Source organism: Canis lupus, chromosome 6 (genome assembly GCF_048164855.1).
Source record: "Canis lupus baileyi chromosome 6, mCanLup2.hap1, whole genome shotgun sequence".
Classification (NCBI taxonomy): Eukaryota; Metazoa; Chordata; class Mammalia; order Carnivora; family Canidae; genus Canis; species Canis lupus.
This window is the reverse complement of record NC_132843.1, coordinates 36,249,866-36,267,555: the sequence shown is the minus strand read 5'-3', so window position 1 is coordinate 36,267,555 and position 17,690 is coordinate 36,249,866. Positions and strand designations below refer to the sequence as shown.

At 39.6% G+C, this 17,690-nt stretch overlaps 1 protein-coding gene across 1 annotated transcript in view; it reads left to right on the top strand.

Annotated features, from left to right (window-relative positions):
• The first annotated feature begins 4,528 nt into the window (after positions 1-4,528).
• Positions 4,529-17,690, top strand: part of EPG5 (ectopic P-granules 5 autophagy tethering factor) — a 101,024-nt gene continuing 87,862 nt past the window's right edge. Inside the window, exons 1-2 of the mRNA XM_072829457.1 lie at positions 4,529-4,714; positions 16,471-17,409. Coding sequence (XP_072685558.1) covers positions 4,652-4,714; positions 16,471-17,409 — 1,002 coding nt within the window. The 5' untranslated portion in view covers positions 4,529-4,651. The remainder of the gene's footprint in view (positions 4,715-16,470; positions 17,410-17,690) is intronic.

Here is a 17,690-nt window from a genome sequence, read left to right as displayed (position 1 = left end):
TTTTTTAAATTTAATTAGTTTCAGAGCTAGAGTTCAGTGATTCATCAGTCTTATATAATACCCAGTGCTCATTACATCACCCAGTTGCCCCATCCCTCCTGCACCCCTCCCAGCAACCCTCAATTTGACTCCCATGACTAAGAGTCTCTTATGGTTTGTCTCCCTCTCTGATCTTGTTTTATTTTTCCCTCTCTTCCCCCATGATCCTCTGTTTTGTTTCTTAAATTCCACATATGAATGAGATCATATGATAATTGTGTTTCTCTGATTGACTTATTTCACTTAGCATTGTACCCTCTAGTTCCATTCATATAGTTGCAAATGGCAAGATTTCATTTTTTTGATGGCTGAGTAGTATTCCGTTGTATATACACCACATCTTCTTTATCCATTCATCTGTTGATAGACATCTGGGCTCTTTCCAGTTTGGCTGTTGTGGATATTGCTGCTAGGTAAATATTTATTAAAATTAAAAAAGAGAATGTTTCTTTCATTAGCAATTTTGCAGCTAGGTATCTATCTTACAGAAGCATACATGCACAAAAATATACAAGTATGGTCATTTGCAAGCATTGTTTTTTTTTTTTAAGATTTTATTTCATTTTTTAAAAAGTAATCTCTATACCCAATGTGGGGCTTGAACTTACAACCAAGAATCACATGCTTTACTGGCTGAGCCAGCCAGGCCCCACTCAGCATTATTTTTAATAGTGAAAAATTAGAAACAATTTGATGGCTATCTGTTTAAATAAATCTAGGGACTATTTAAATAATTAAGGCAAAAATTAATAGACCCATTTTCCTTACAAGGAAATATATTCAAAACTTATGAATTAGAAGGTCACGGGCAATACATACATAGACACTGAGTATGTAAGAATGTGATATTTGTACACGTGTAGAAAGCCTGGAAGGATGCATACTGAACGTTAACAATGGTTAACTCTAGAGAGAGGAGGGATAACTTTCTATTACATGTTCTTCTATGCTGTACTTTGTTGTTTGCAGATACATTTAAGAATATTATAACTTAAAATTATTATAGAATTTTTTTGAAGGAAAGAAAAATATATAAAACCAATAACCCACAATGCTGTGACTATTCTGAATAACCCAGTATCTCTCAATTGAAATATTTCTTTTTTTAAATTGAAATATTTCTGATATTCATCTTGGCTCCAATGTATAAGTTTAGGGTATTGCACATTCAGAGAGAGTAAGCCTGGCTATCTATCTTAAAAATCTATTTATACTGTACGATTGCATTGGTTCAAATCCCAGCTCCCCCATTTACTAGCTTTGTGACTGCAGGCAAATAATTTAACTTCTCTGAGCTTTAGTCTGTCTCTATAAAATGAGAACAAGAGAATTGACTTTGTAGGGTTGTTACGAGAACCAAATGAGTTATGTGAAAAGTACTCAGAATAGTTCCTGGCTGATAGTAAGAGCTCAGGAAATGGTGATTATTACTGCCCAAGGATCTATAGTAGCATACCCTTCACTGCTAAATTAGGCCAGTAATTAACCACACTTGTTGTCAATGTAAATTTTTTAGGGTTTCTGCAGATAGCATTTGTGCATAGAAAATACATTTACCATTATTTTGTTTTTTGAAATTAATCTTTTGAACTAATTATTTCAAAGTTAATGTTCAATTTATTAGTCATATACATTGTAAAATTTAGTTTTTATTTTTTAATTTAGTTTTTCATAAGTATAATGCTCAACATTCTATTTATAAATCTAATAAATTTGGGATCCCTGGGTGGCGCAGCGGTTTGGTGCCTGCCTTTGGCCCAGGGCGTGATCCTGGAGACCCGGGATCGAATCCCACATCGGGCTTCCGGTGCATGGAGCCTGCTTCTCCCTCTGCCTATGTCTCTGCCTCTCTCTCTCTGTGACTATCATGAATAAATAAATTAAAAAAAAAATAAATAAATCTAATAAATTTCAATAATCACTTTCAAGGGAGAACTTTAACATTTGGTCATTCAAATTTAAGAGACCAAATTTTGTTAAACAGCCCCATTTGTGATTTAAATTCCCTCAAACGGGGCAGCCCCGATGGCTCAGCGGTTTAGCGCTGCCTTCAGCCTAGGGCATGATCCTGGAGACCTGGGATGGAGTCCCATGTCAGGCTCCCTGCATAGAGCCTGTTTCTCCCTCTGTGCCTCTGCTTCTCTCTCTCTGTGTCTCTCATGAATGAATACATAAAAAAAATTCCCTCAAACATTTTAAACTGCAGTATTAAACTTAATGTAGATTAATTTTTTTCTATGGCCTGAACTGACCAGCAAAACTAACCTACAGAAAAAAAAACAAAAAACCAAAAAACTAATCTACAGTATTAAGGTCTAATAACTTCAGTTCATATATATATATATACACACATATATAAGTATATAAGTATATTTGTATATATACATATATGTATAAGTATATATATAAGTATATAAGTATACTTATATACTTATATATATACATATATACACATATATACTTACATAAGTATACTTATATATAAGTATACTTATATATACATATATACATATATACTTATATGTAAGTATACTTATATATACATACATATACTTATATACTTGTATATGTATATATATATATGAACTGAATTTATTACTGTAGGTTAGTTTTGCTGGTCAGTTCAGGCCACAGAAAAAAATTAATCTACATTAAATTTAATACTGCAGTATTAAGACACAAAGGAGGGTCCTTAGTATAGATTTTATGTACCTTGCTTCATTTTTAAGTTCCAGATGTTAAAAACCTGGCCCCGTCTCCCTTCCTCAGTTGTTCAGTTTCTTTTTTATATACATATATACTTATATACTTATATATGGATATAAGTATATATGTACTTATACATATATACATACGTATATACTTATACATATGTACATAAGTATATATGTATATATACATACATATATACTTATACATACATTCATATAAGTATATATATAAGCATATATACTTATATGTGTATATATATATTTTTTTACTACATCTATATTCTTATTCTCTTTCTCTTTATACACACACACATATTTTTTTTTTTACAAAGTTCAGTTTATAAATGTAAAGTATGCAGCTTTCCCCTTTAGGCTGTGATATATTTATCGCAATTTATCTATGCATTGTGTCTGCTTCCCAACTAAACTGTAAACCACAGGAAGTGAAGGTAGGGTTAGTTCTGTTTTGCTAAGTAGTAGCTAACACATAGAGAGCTTTGAAGGCCAAAAAGGATTTGAATTGGTCAAAACCAGAAAGGTATTACAGACCTGGAGAAATACCAGCAAAAGTAATGGGTAGTTAAAGTGGCATAAAGATTTTGTTCATATTTGCCAAGTCTCACCCATTATAAATAAATAAACACACATATACCAGGATATACAAAGTGCATGTGTATCCTCAGTAGCTTGATAACTTTTTGTTGTTGAGGATTTGAAGATTTCAAAATACATGAAACTGTATTTTATACTATCAAATAGCTCAGAAACAAGTCACTGTGCTGTGTACATCTCTGAAGTGCTTCCCATTTCTCATGTCCTATTCCTGGATTTTTCATTCTAGGATATGCTACTTGTGAGTGGATAATCTTATTTTCCTCCCAAGTAAGCCATCTCAACTATCTCACCCCATCACCGGACAAAGCAACTGACTGGCATTCATTTGTTCTATTCATCAGATATTTATTGAACATCTACTATAAGCTGGCCAGTGTTGTGAAGGCCTGTGGGATACAGGAGGAAACAAAACAAAGAACGCTTCCCTTTAAGATCTCACTTTCTGGAGGAGCTGACAGATAAAAACATAAAAGCAAATTATATAGTATTTTAAGAGGCACTAATGCTTTGGAAAGAAGAAACTGAACAGCTGCGGAAGGGAGACGGGGCCAGGTTTTTAACATCCGGAACTTAAAAATGAAGCAAGGTACGAAAAATCTATACCAAGGACCCTCCTTTGTGCCTTACTTCTTCTTTGTCCTTTTCGGGCCCGACAATTCGCTTAGTAATGATAACATCCATTTACAGACGGGCCTGTCGCTCTGCAGGTACCTTTCAGGATTAGCCCATTTAATCTTCACCAAGTATCATCATTTCCCTTCACAAAAGAGGAAACCGAGGTGCAAATCTCAAGGCTACATCACAGAGCAGAGATTGAGGCTGACGGACCGGATCTTAACTACAGGTGCAAACAAGATGCACAAACAGCCCTCCCCGGACTCCTCTAAGCCGGCGGGGGCGAGGTGTGCCAGGGCACCTGGGGTCCACACTGAGTGCGGGCGGGAGTCAGACGCGATTTTCGACCCGGCGGGAGCCCGCACGCCAGCGCCGCACCACCTGTCGGAGGCTGAGTTAGGGCCGCACCCGCACGCGCGGAGCCTCGGGCCGGGGGCGGGGCCTGGGCGGAAGGGGGCGTGGCCACCTCCTGCAGCGGGGAGGGGGGGAACCACGCCTCCTTGGAGTGATTTGTCCTCCGCTGCGGCCCGTAGCGTCCCTGAGCCACCGCCCCTTCCCCGGGATTGGTGGAGATCCGGTCACGTGCTAAGCCCGGAGGCCGGAACCGGGCAGGTGGTGGGAAGCGCAGGGTTTTGACACAAACAAACGGCGACGGCGCTGCCGCAGGGTCTATGGCCGAGGCGGTGAGGCCCCCGCGCCGGGCCAAGGCCAAGGCCAGCCGGACTAAAACGAAGGTGAGGATCTCCCCGCCGCCCCCCCAGTCCCCCAGGCCCTGGCGGGGGCGCCCTGTCCCCTTTTTCCTCTCTTGGGCCTGTCCAGCCAGGGCTACCGCACCGCCTGGGCTCCCCGCAGCCCCCGCCACCGACACCAGCCCTGTCCATCTGTCCCCCCTCCACACTCCCCGAGCCCTCGTCTGACCTCAGGGGGCTCCTTCTTTTCTGCTTCCTTCATGACTTTTCCTCACCTGGGTCTGGATTCCTGCCGGTGGAGCAGCCCTTCAATCCCCAGCCTCATCTTTGACTCTCTCTCTCTCTTTTTTTTTTTTTTTTGTCCTTTAAACCTGGGAATGTTTATGTTTTCAGCCCTCGCATGCACAGAGAGGGAAGGGACGTCTCCTCCACGCGTAGCAGGTACCCGCTGGCAGAGCCTTACGGATAGCGACACCTAGAAAGGAGATCGCAGCGACCTCCCTTTTCACTTTCGAAATTCAAGGTGATAGCGGTGCTGCTGCTGCTGCTGCTGCTGTTTAATTTCTCATGATCCTGGTCGTTTATGACGGGGGACGAAGGTCCAGAAATGAAACCAGGGCAGGACTCACACAGTAGAGATGGGTTTGAATTTCCTGGCTCGCTCTCGTTGGTTTGTTTTGTTTTCAGCTGCAGCTTCACTTTTAATTTTTCTCCTACATATTTTCCGAAGTGACATCTATTTTACAGTGAACACATTCCATGCTGCCCCCAGCGTGGCTCGACCTAGATTATTCTGGCTTCCCTGGAACTGAATTTGCGTTAAGGAAACTGATGAGGGTAGTATTACAATTACTGGAAATGTCCTCTCCTGCAAGTGGGTGATGTTGCAGAGCAAGTGTAACTGAAAAATGGTACCCAGATCTGATTTTCTCTTGGGAACCAAGTTTTGACAGGAGACAAGTGTTCAAAGATACCGTATTTAATAAGCCGTAAATGATGTATGTGACTCTCTTTCATTATGATGCATTTTAAAAGGGCTGCAGTGGAGTTAGGCACATCAGCGTACCCAGGCCTGTGAGGAGTTACTCTTTGGGGCAAAAGCCATTTTGTTACCTAATTTAAGAAGCCTTTTTAAGAGAAATAATTTTGCATTGTTTTGGGCTAGTAAAGAACTAGCTAGACAGAGGAGGGAGAAAGAAAGCACTTGGTGAGCCATGCATAAAGTCCCTGACCTAGAATACGGTAGTAGTGCGTAACATGTAAACATCAGTCATGTCAAGAGCAGAATGTTAAATCTTAATCTGTAGGGTTTTTTTTTTTTTTTCTTTCAAATGAATAATGAAACTAAACCAAGAGCGGTTTAATGGTAGGCCCAAAGTCATGCAGTTTCACAACTCAGGTTAAAGTCAAAAGCTAGTAGCTTAATAACTAATTCATATATTTACATGTCTCTGTAAATACTTAAAAACAGCTAAGAGGATTCTCTGTCAAGTTATTTTGATTGCAATGGGATTTCTAAAATAAAAAGCTTAAGCTTTTAGCCTATCATGAAAAACCAGTTGCTCATTTTATTGACATATTAGGACGATTTTCCTACACAGACATATGTTATTTATTTGAAGAGGCTTTCATTTCAGAGGTATTTGGTCAAACCAGAAATCCCGGATGCATACTTTTTTCTCACTCTCCAAATCTCATCTGTCACTAAGTCTTGCCAGTTGTATTTCTTAAATATTCTCTTAATTCTGCTCATTTTTCTCCATCCTACCATCACCATCCTCCAAGGAAGAGTTCTTGGATATCTGATAAACTGGCCTTTCCAAATTAATTCTTGTTGCCCATTCTCTAAACTAAAGCTGATTGATAGTTTTAAAAACAAAAAACAAAACTGATAACTCTCCTCCTCAAAACCTCTCAAAGGTTCCCCATTGCCCAAAGGCCAGAGTCCTTAGTCCTTAGTGTGGATGCAGGGCCCTAAATGATCCGGCTTCTATCTTTTCTCTTCAGCCTCAGGTATACCACTACTATCCCTTTTGGTTCTTGTCTGTCTATCATCTATCTATCTATCTATCTATCTATCTATCTATCTACCTACCTACCTACCTACCTATCTCTATCTATCGATCTATCTATCTATCTATCTATCTATCATCTTCCTTCTGCTTCAGGGCCTTTGCACATGCTGTTTCTTTTGCCCTGTTACCTCATCCTACCCCTCTTCACTTAGCTAGCTGCTCAGTCATGAGATCTCTACTAAAACAGTACTTTCCTAGAAGAGCTTTCCCTCATCACTCTCACATTAGTCCTTCCTGCAGTAACACTCTGCACCCCCTTTGTCACTTGTCTCTTTTTTCACTTGTCTCACAGTTATTTTGTCAACAACTCTTCTCCCTCAGACTGTGTACTCAATGAGGCAAGGGCTTGCTTGATTCCAGTACCCTTCTTTCACAGCCCTTTATGCACTTGGTTATGTTTGCTGAATAAAGGAATAGATGCTGGTATTGAAGAGTATTTCCAGTCTTTGTCACTTAGAAGAATTTAGTTAATTTCCTCTGGGTAGAATGAAAAAAACAAATGGAAAAGTCCATGACACCAGCAAGGCCTCCTACTTGTCATGGTAAAAATTGTTCTTTTAGTGTTGGTAGATCATTTTTAGTACTGGCTGTAGTTTGGCCATAATCGTAAAGTTCTACATTAATGAAATCTTTATTATCTGTGGTATAATTTGGCAGCTATTTATGGAGCCATAAAGCAGTTCCAAGACTCAGTTCAGGAAGTGAGTAGTGTCATGTGTTGTTCCCTTTAGATAGTTTGAGTGGCTTGTGGATTTTTTACCCAGCAGCTGACCTGCATTCCTCACTGTTAATTATCTGGTAGATGACCTCACGTTGTTAGGTTGTAGTTACCACCTCATTCCTAATAGATTATCCTAATAACATTTTCATTTGTGTAGTACCATCATCTTCTACTAGAATATCCCCCACCTCAGAGGACCCTGACTTTGGTGATCTTGGTAGATTATGAGTTAAGAACAGTAGATTTTTAGATTTGAACTTATTCTACAGATGCAGTGTTTTTGTAGTCATGGACTGTGCACAGACATTTGTTAAATCCTGAATGCCAGCAACTCACTAATAGTAACAGCATATGGTAATTGCTAAGGATAGACCGAGATGTGGCCCAGAAAGCTGATCACAGAAAAGGAAAGACCTATAAATCCCCATCCCCTATTGCTCCTCAGACTGGATGATTTCTACCTCTTAGTTTTTTCCTCCCATGAGTAGTTACAGGAGTGGAGGTAGGGGGTGCTATATATTATTTAGTTCCTCTTGTGCCTCCTAAGATCCATTCATTTGTTGAGCAAACACTCATTCGTCACCCAGAAATTGTTCTAGGCACCTGGGGAGTAACAGGAAAATCAAAGAACCTGGCCTTAGTGCAGTTTACATTTTTGAGGGAGAAGACAAACCAACAGCCCCCCTAAAAATCAATTAGGATGTTAGGAGATGATAAGAGTTAGGAAAAGAGAAAAAAAACAAGGTACAGAGTTGGGGAGTACTGGTGAGAGATAAGGTTGGGTTGCAGTTTTCCGAGGTGACATTTAGGTAAAGACATGAAAGAGATGAGGGAGTCAGCCATGTGGATATTGGGGGAGAAGTGTTCTAGGCTAACGCCCTAAGGGAGTGACTGGCCCGGCCTAGCCCCAGAACTGCAAGGAGGCAGTCTGGGTACGGTGGAGTGAGGGAGGGGAGAGTAGTGGGATGAAGCCAAAAAGGAACACTAGGGCCAGGTCATGCAGGGCTGTATGAACCCTTGTAGCAACTTCTTCTCTGAGTGAAATATGTAATAAGCACCTCAGGGTTTTGAGCAGAATGGTGTGGTCTGAGTTATGCTTTAAAGGGTCACTGTGCTTACTGTGTGGAGAATAGACTGTAAAGGAGCAGGAGGCAGAGACCTTCTGAGAGATTGTTGCAGTGATCCAGGTGAGAGGTGACAGTGGCTGGGACCAGGCTTGTACAGGAGAGGTGGTGAGAAGTGTTTGAAGTCCGGAGTTTCTGCAGGTAGAGCCAAGAGGATTTGCTGATGATTTGGATCTGGCATGTGAGAAGAGAAAACAGTCACAGGTGACTCTGAGACGGAGGAGGTGGTGGGTGGAACAGGTTTGGGGGCTGTTTGGGAGTTCAGTTTTGAATATGCTAATTTTGAAACAAGTGTGTACTAGACAACCAAATGGAGATATAGAGTAGGGTTGGGTATGTGAATCTAGAGCTTGAGAGGGCTCCAGGTTGGGAGTAAGATCTGAGAGTCTTTGGGGTGCCTGGGTGGCTCAGTTGGTTAAGTGTCTGACTCTTGATTTTGGCTCAAGTCGTGGTTTCAGAGTTGTGGGATCATGCCCTGCATTGGGCTCTGTGTTCAGTGGAAAGTCTGCTTGAGAACTTCTTCCTTTCCTCCTCCCCCACTCCTTCCCCCCCCTTCAAATAAATAAATTAAAAAAAAAAAAAAGATCTGGGAGTCTTTGGCATATAGTCATTAGCATATAGATAGTCATTTAAAGCCGGAGACTGAATTAGGTTACTTCGGGAATGAGTGTGGTACAGAAAGGTGATAAGGAAAGAACCTTGAGAGTTTGGGGAGAAGAGGAGGAATCAACAAAGGAATGTGAAGAATGACCAGTGAGGTAGTATGTGTCCCCAGTGCCTGTAACTGAGAGTATAGGGTTCCAGAAGCTGAGTGAAGGAAGTGTATGAAGAAGGAACAAGAGGTCAAATCTGCAAAATGCTAATACATGAAGTAAAATTGTTAAGAGCAACAGGAAAGAGGTGGCAGCCAAGAAATGTATTCAAAGCAAAATGCAGAGGCCCCATCCTTCCCTAAGCCTTTCTACTTGTACAGCACCCCTGTGTACCCTAAGGAGAGCTGGTAAAATTGCCCCAAGAGCTCTTGATTTATAAAGACCCATGGGTCCAAGCCCTTTTTATCTGTTCTGTGCCAGACATTGTGCTAAGGCTGTAGATACAGACATTACTGATAAACAGACCCTACCTTTAGAATAATATGATAGAAGTATTGGACAAAATGTGTAAACTTGAGCCTTCATTGTTCATGAAGAAGCAGCTCATTGTTATTTTTACGGAAGAAAAGGAGTTGTAATTTTTTTTTTTTTTTTACTTACTCCAGTTCAGAGAGAAAGAATTGTGAGGAAACTTCCATTTTGTTTCCCAGAACCTACACTTTTCTTTTTTTTCTGATTACTTAAGTGCTCATTGGTTCAAGAAGTATGTGCATCTTAGTGGATGCACATACACAGAGAAATGTCTAGCAGAAATGAAATGTCCTGAATTCCATCCCCTGCAGATAACTGTTGGTAGTGGTTTGTGTGCAGTACTTATTTTTTCCCCATATGTACACAACACTCCAGAGCATGTTTACTGTGATGTACAGTTTTTCCTTGTTTATTAACAACTCTTCCATTTCTGTATAAGTGATTATTTTTCCTTCAGGGAATGATTTTCTTTTCTTTTTTTTTTTTTAATTTTTTTTTTTTTTTTTATTTATGATAGTCACAGAGAGAGAGAGAGAGAGAGAGAGAGAGAGAGGCAGAGACACAGGCAGAGGGAGAAGCAGGCTCCATGCACTGGAAGCCCGACGTGGGATTCGATCCCGGGTCTCCAGGATCACGCCCTGGGCCAAAGGCAGGCGCCAAACCGCTGCGCCACCCAGGGATCCCCAGGGAATGATTTTCAAATATGTTCTCTACCTGTTTGTAACTCATATGGAGATCAAAAGTAAAGAATTAAAGATTCCTAATCTCCTGGCCATTTTTAGTTGTAAGACATGTGTCTTTTGCTTAAAATTATGTAAGTACGAATTTTGGCACACATGACTTGATACACATGGAGTTGTGTTTGGATTTTACTTTGTGATCTATAATGATGATTACACATATAATATGTCCTCCTTTATCTTTATCTCTAGTTAACTCAAGTAGGTAAAATAATTGGAAGCTGGCTTTTTTTCATTTTTAAGTGAAATTTTACATTTTTAGTGTAAGAATAGATCCTGATTTTGGCATTAAAGTTGAGCTTCCTTTGAATTCATTGGATATTCTCTCTGCTTTCTGAGAGATATATAAAAATAAAATTCTGAATGTGCCATAGCACCTGGTATGTTGCATGATTGAATTTGTTGGATGATTGAATAATTTCTTTATTTACATTTCTTTGTTCTAGTGCCTAGGACAGAGCCCCGTGTACAGTTGGTACTCAGTATATCCTTGTGATTTATGGTCATCACCATTGTCTCAAGAACCATTAATTGAATACTGTGAAAAATCAGAGGCAGATCAGATCCAAAGACATAAGATATAGTCTCTGGCCCTCAGATACTTATAGTTTATGGGGGGGGAGGGGGAGACAGAACATAGAGATAAATTAACTTATAACCAGGGCTGGATGACAAGTACATATAGCAGGAGTTCAGAGTAAAGCATGTGTAGAAGGGTTGGTGTGGTCATTGAAAGAAGATTTTGTCTTGAGGCATGATCACAACTGAGTCATCAAAGACACTGAGTACCAGAGTTAAGAGTCAGTCTTTCATTAAGTGGAGAGCTGTGACTGTTTGTGGTGTGTTCAGAGCAGTGTTTTAGGGAGCCAGTGTTACAATTCATCAATTGGGATGAATTGATGGTTGGGGCAAAGGCTGGAGGCTTGCAGACCATTCAGGACCTGCTCCCCTACTTGGTGATTTGGAAAAGTGAAGTAAGCCACAGGGAGCTCACCACTGCTCTTGAGCTGTGGCATCAGTGGTGACCTTGGCAAATCCCCTGTCTTTTCACATTCATGCTGTAGAGGTCCTAACTCTGTCCTGGGATCTGCGAGGGAGCAATGTCAGGCCTTTGCCATCAGCTCAAACGGTTGTCCACCCTTCCCTCCAGGTTGCCTTCCCTGGTCTGGATAGTCCATTTGAATCAAAGCATCAGCTTCTCTGTCCTTCCCCCACTCCTTCCTTGGGCCAACTCTGGGTTAATTCCTCTTTGGACCTCACTTCCCTAATCAGTATAGGTAGAGTTTTCTTTGGTTCCAATTTGGAAACCCAGAGAAGCACTGAGTTGTACCCCAGAGGAAATAAAAGCCTAAACAAAGTCTTGTGTGTTCTTTCCAGAGAGGCTAGGATGTTTTTTAAAAAGTTCATTTGACTCTCTGGCCTCTGTCTGTTGCTAGAGCTACTCGGAGTGGGCAGGCAAGTTTGGGAGCAGCAGCTAGAGAGTTCATTTTGTTTAGTGCAGGGAAAGAATTAGAAATTGCAAGGGCAATCCTGGAGTGGGGAGAGGGCACACAGTGAGGTGGGGTTGAAGTAGCGTGAGATGGGACACAAGGAGGTTACAAACTGCCTGAGGGATGGGTTGGATAGGAAGGCTCTAGAAGCCTGTGTGTTGGAGGAGGAGGGTTGCTTTCTGTGTCCTTGATCATGTGAACTGTCTTGTGGCTGTTTCCAGCTCACTTGTCTTCTCTTCCAATTAGCATTTAACACCCCCAGAGGTCTCTTCCAGCTTAAGAAAAGAGAAATAAAAACCTTTTCATTCCACATTCTAGTCTCTACTTCCTTACTTCTTATTCATCAGCTCACTAAATTTTAAAAATTTATCGTCTATGTTTTTAATAGCTTTATTGAGATGTAATTCACACACTACACAATTCACCTATATATTGTGTATAATTCAGTGTTTTTTAGTATGATCATAAAGTTGTGCATCCATCACCACAGTTAGGAGCTACCAAACTATCTTTAGTAGTGGCTGCATCATGTTAAAATCGCACCAGCAGTCAATGAGGGTTCTAATTCCCCTATATCCTTACTGTCACTTATTATCTGACTTTAAATAGTTCTCCTAGGGGATATATGACATGGTGTCTCATGATTTTGATTTGCTTTTCTCTAATGGCTAATGATGTTAGCATCTTTCTATGTGCCATTTGTATATTTTCTTTGGAGAAATGTCTATTCATAGCCTTTGCCCATTTTTAAGTTGGGTTATTCATCTTTTTATAATTGGGTGTGTTCTTTTTTTTAAAATTCTGGATATAAGCACCTTATAATTGATTTGCATCTATTTCCTCCCATTCCATGAGTTACCTTTTTTCACTTTTTTCAAGGTGTGATTTTCAGCACAAATATTTTTAGTTTTTATGAAGTCCAATTTATTTTTTTCTGTTATTATTTGTACTTTTCATGTTATGCATAACCCAAGATCATTAAGATTTACACCTATGTTTTCTCCTAAGAGTATTAAAGTTTTAACACTTACTGCGAGTTAAAGTTTTAACTCTGTGATCCTTTTTGAATTATTTTTTGTATATGTTGGAAGGCAAAGGTCCAGTTTCACTCTTTGGATATCTGTTGTTAATCACCATTTGTTGAAGACTACTCATTGAGCATTATATTGTCTTGGCATCCTTGTTGAAAACCACCTGACCTTAAATACAAAGTTTTATTTCTGGATTCTCAATTCTCTTCCATTGATCTATTTGTCTGTATGCTTTTAACCCACTCTCTTTATTACTCTAGTTTTGTAGTAGGTTTTGAAGTTGCAAAGTATGAGATCTCCTTTATTCTTTTTTTTCAAGATTGTTCTGAGTCACTTGCATTTTCTTATGAATTTAAGGATCCAGCTTGTCATTTTCTTCGAAAAAGGCAGCTAGAATTTTGATTGAGATTACGTTTAATCTGTATATCAATTTGAGGACTGCTATCTTAAAACATTGTGATCTGATCCATGAACATGAGATGTGTTTCAATTTATTAAGTCTTTAATTTCTTTTAAAAACGTTCAGCAAAAAACAAAACAAAACAAAAAAAAAACATTCAGCAATTTTCAGAGTTCAACTTTTACAATTCTTTTGTTAAATTTATCTCTATATATTTTATTCTTTGTTCATTATGAATGAAGATTTTTTTTTTAGTTTTATGTTTTGATTGTTCAGCTCACTAAAATTTGGCCTGTCCCTTGACTAGTACACTGGCATTCTCTCACTATAGTAACCATAGGCGTCCGTCTCCTGATTTTCTCTTTCTGACCTGCCAGTCTGACAAACCTGTTTATTATAGAAGTGTACGAAACATCATTGAAGTGTGTCCACTTCCTCATTTTCTTATAAATACTTGTGTAATGCTCTGTTTGTTTTTTTTTTTTTAGATTTTATTTATTTATTCATGAGAGACACAGAGAGAGAGAGAGGCAGAGACACAGGCAGAGGGAGAAGCAGGCTTCCTGTGAGGAACCTGCTATGGGACTAGATCCCAGAACCTCGGGATCATGCCCTGAGCTGAAGGCAGCCGCTCAACCACTGAGCCATCCAGGCATCCCTCATGCCTTTTGTTATTCATGATTTTAGGCAACTTGACAAACTTTTTAGTATGCATTATGTGGCTCATATCTGAATCTGATATCCACAGTTCATAGTGTAGATTAAAGTAATTTTGGAGGCACATTGCTTCTTCAGTCACCACCATTTGTAAATGTTTGGTAGCCATAACCAGGAAGTGACCTTAAATTCCATTTCAAAAACATTGATCTTTTCTTCCTAGTATTAGGTACATGTAAATGTTTTACATTTTCTTCCTAGTATTAGGTACATATAAATGTCTTACATTTTTGGCTCTTGTCAACTTTTTGCTGGACATGCTGGACAACACAATCCAAAATCACTGATAACTTATATAACTTAGGTTTGTCTTCCTTAAAATTTCATAGTGAAAAGGGAGTATTTGAGTGATGCAGTCATTTTTTTTCAGTTTGTTCAAATGTAACAATTTAAAATAATTTTCCTATAATTTTTTCTTCTTTATTAGCTTGTTTTCCTGTGTCTCTAGTTTGTGTGTTAATGCCTGAGATTTTTTTTTTAATTTAAAGATTTGATTTTACTCATGAGAGACAGAGACAGAGGCAGAGACATAGGCAGAGGGAGAAGCAGGCTCCCAGCAAGGAGCCCAGTGTGGGATTTGATCCCATGACTCAGGGATCACACCCTGAGCCAAAGGCAGATGCTCAACCACTGAGCCACCCAGGCGTCCTGAAATTTTTTTTTTAAACCATAACTCATTTTATTGTATTTTTTAAAGTTAACTTTTGTTTTTTTGCCTTTGGTTTTTGGAGGTCATTTTGGACTTCATGGAAAGTTGTAAATATAATACAAGGGAGTTCCATATACCCTTCATGCAGCTTCCTCTGATGTCACCCTGTCACAAAATCTTAGTTTTATAGTATAGAACATTTATCACAACCAAGAAGTTAATGTTGGTACAATGCTATTAACTCAAATATAGAACTTATTTGGATTTCAACAATTTTCCTACTACTGTTCTTTTTCTCTTCCAGGATCCAGTCCAGGGTCCTACATGGCATTTAGTTGTTCTGCCTTTGTTGTTTCTTCCAATCTCCTGATAGTTCCTCAGTCTTTTCTTTGACTATAACATTTCTGTTATTTTTAAAAAAAGATTTATTTATTTGAGAGAGAGAGTGCGATCACGAGGAAGGGGAGAGGGAGAGAGAAACTTTAGCAGTTTCCATGCTGAGCATGGCACCGATGTGGGGCTTGATCTCATGACCCTACGATCATGAACTGAGCTGAAACCAAGAGCCAGATGTTTAACTGACTACATCACCCAAGGACTCCATGTTTCTGTTATTTTGTAGACTGTTCTTTGAGTTTTTGTCTAGTGTTTTTAAATTTTTTTTTATTTTTATTAGATTGAGGTTATCCATTATTGGAAGGGATACTTGAAGAGGTGATAGGCTTTCTCAGACTATCACATGGGGATATGTTACTGTCATATTAATCTTGATCATGCAGTTAAAGTATTGTTTGCCAGAATTCTTCTCTGAACCTTACTGTTTCTCCTTTGCAATTACTAAATATTTGGAAGATACTTTGATGCTATGCAGCTCTCTTATTTCTGCTTACATTTTTACTCACTCACTTTAGCATTCATCAGTGGATCTTGCCTGTGGCAGTTATTACTATGGTATTGTAATGATGACTTTTCTGTTTTTCTCATTCCATCTACATTTATTGATTGGAATTCTGTAAGGAGGAATGTCACTTTTTGCCCATTTATTATTTATTTATGTCAGCACAGACTCATGATATTTGTTTTATTTTGTAGTTTATAACCTAATACTGTAGTTTCTTATGTTATTGCTCAAGTTATTTGCCTTTATCTGCATGAGTTTTCAGTGAATATGTTTATCAAAATGAAGAGAAATCTATTGAGGCCTAAGCTACTTGGAGACTGTTCTATTGACCTCTAGGAGAATGGAGAGCAACCTAATTAAAACTTTCCTCCTCCATTCTTTTTTTTTTTTTTAAGATTTTATTTATTTATTCATGAGAGACACAGAGAGAGGCAGAGACACAGGCAGAGGGAGAAGCAGGCTCCATTCAGAGAGCCCGATGTGGGACTCGATCCCGGGACTCCAGGATCATGACCTGGGCCAAAGGCAGGTGTTAAACCGCTGAGCCACCCAGGCGTCCCGTCCTCCTCCTCTGTTCTTGAATCATAATTTGCTACTTATTTTTATGTTTTTCTCTGTTGGGATTAGACTAGTGAATCTCCCAAACTTAACATAGTCAAAATTAAATAATAATAGGAAATACGGAACACATTGCTTATGAAGTTTATTTAGATTCCATTTGCTAAATTATAAAATTTATATTTTGTATACAATTTAAGAATTTCTCATGTTGAAAGCATCAATTATTTCTACATTATAAATTATTTCACATTATAAATCTCATTTTTAGGAAAAGAAGAAATCTGAAACCCTTCAGAGGGAAGAATCTGATGCAGTCTCCCTTCCAAAAACTTCCAGAGAGCTGGAAATCCCTACTCCAGCTTGTGAATTCAAAGGAGACTGTCTGAAAGTGTTAACTGAGTGCCAGCTCCAGAATGCTGCCAGTGGACAAAACGAGAGTGAGATGTTTGAAGTACCACTCACCTCCCTGACTATAAGCAATGAAGGGTCCCTGACGCGGAACACAGAGACCCTAAAGGAAGGGGAGGAGGTCAGAGCCTGTGTTGGGGACGACGCAATGAAGGTCGACTCTGGAGACAACGTTGGAACCAAAGTAGAAATCCCCAAGAACTTTCCAGAAGTAGAGGAAAATAAATTGTTACAGTGTGGACCTTCTGGAGGCACCTCACAATCTAATTTTTCTTACTCTCAGCAGGAAATGGAAAATTTACAGGTCAGAGAAACTCAGAAAAAGAAAGCAGACAAACAAGCCTTGGGTCTTTCTTCAGAGGTGCTACATAATGTTGGCTTGCAGAGTTCTTGTGAAGCCAAAGACATTTTTCAGCCACCTAGAGTGAAAAAACTGTATCCTCAGTTGCCAGCCGAAATTGCTGGAGAAGTACCAGCTTTGGTGGCAGCGAAACCCTTGTTTCGGAATGAGCGACTCTACCCAGAGCTCCCATCTCAACCAGAACTCATACCATTTACTAAAGAACAGCTAAAAATCTTTGAACCTGGTTCATGGCTGGAAAATGTTGAATCGTATTTAGAAGAATTTGACAGCATGGCTCATCAGGACAGGCATGAATTTTATGAGTTGCTTTTGAACTACTCACGATGTAGGAAGCAGCTGCTGCTGGCTGAAGCTGAGCTACTTGCTCTGACTTCTGATTGCCAAAATGCAAAAAGCCGACTGTGGCACTTTAAGGAGGAACAGCTGTCTGTGCAGGTATTTTGACTAGTATTCTGTAAAGCTTTTAGGAGCCTGGGGGATTTGCAGTGGAAGGACTGTTCTTGTGATGCCATCCAGGTGTGGAGTATGCTTATATTTACATTGACCCTGTCCTAGCCCAGAGTAGTATGGTGTAGGAGTCACAGAGCCAGATACCTACAGTGGCCATGCAGGTGACCTGGAGGAATGTAGTGTGCCCAGTGGGACGGTGGTCCCTGGGTAAGCTCATGCCTGGTCCAGTGGGGGCAGCGGCTCTTGGGTTCTGGCTGACTATTGCC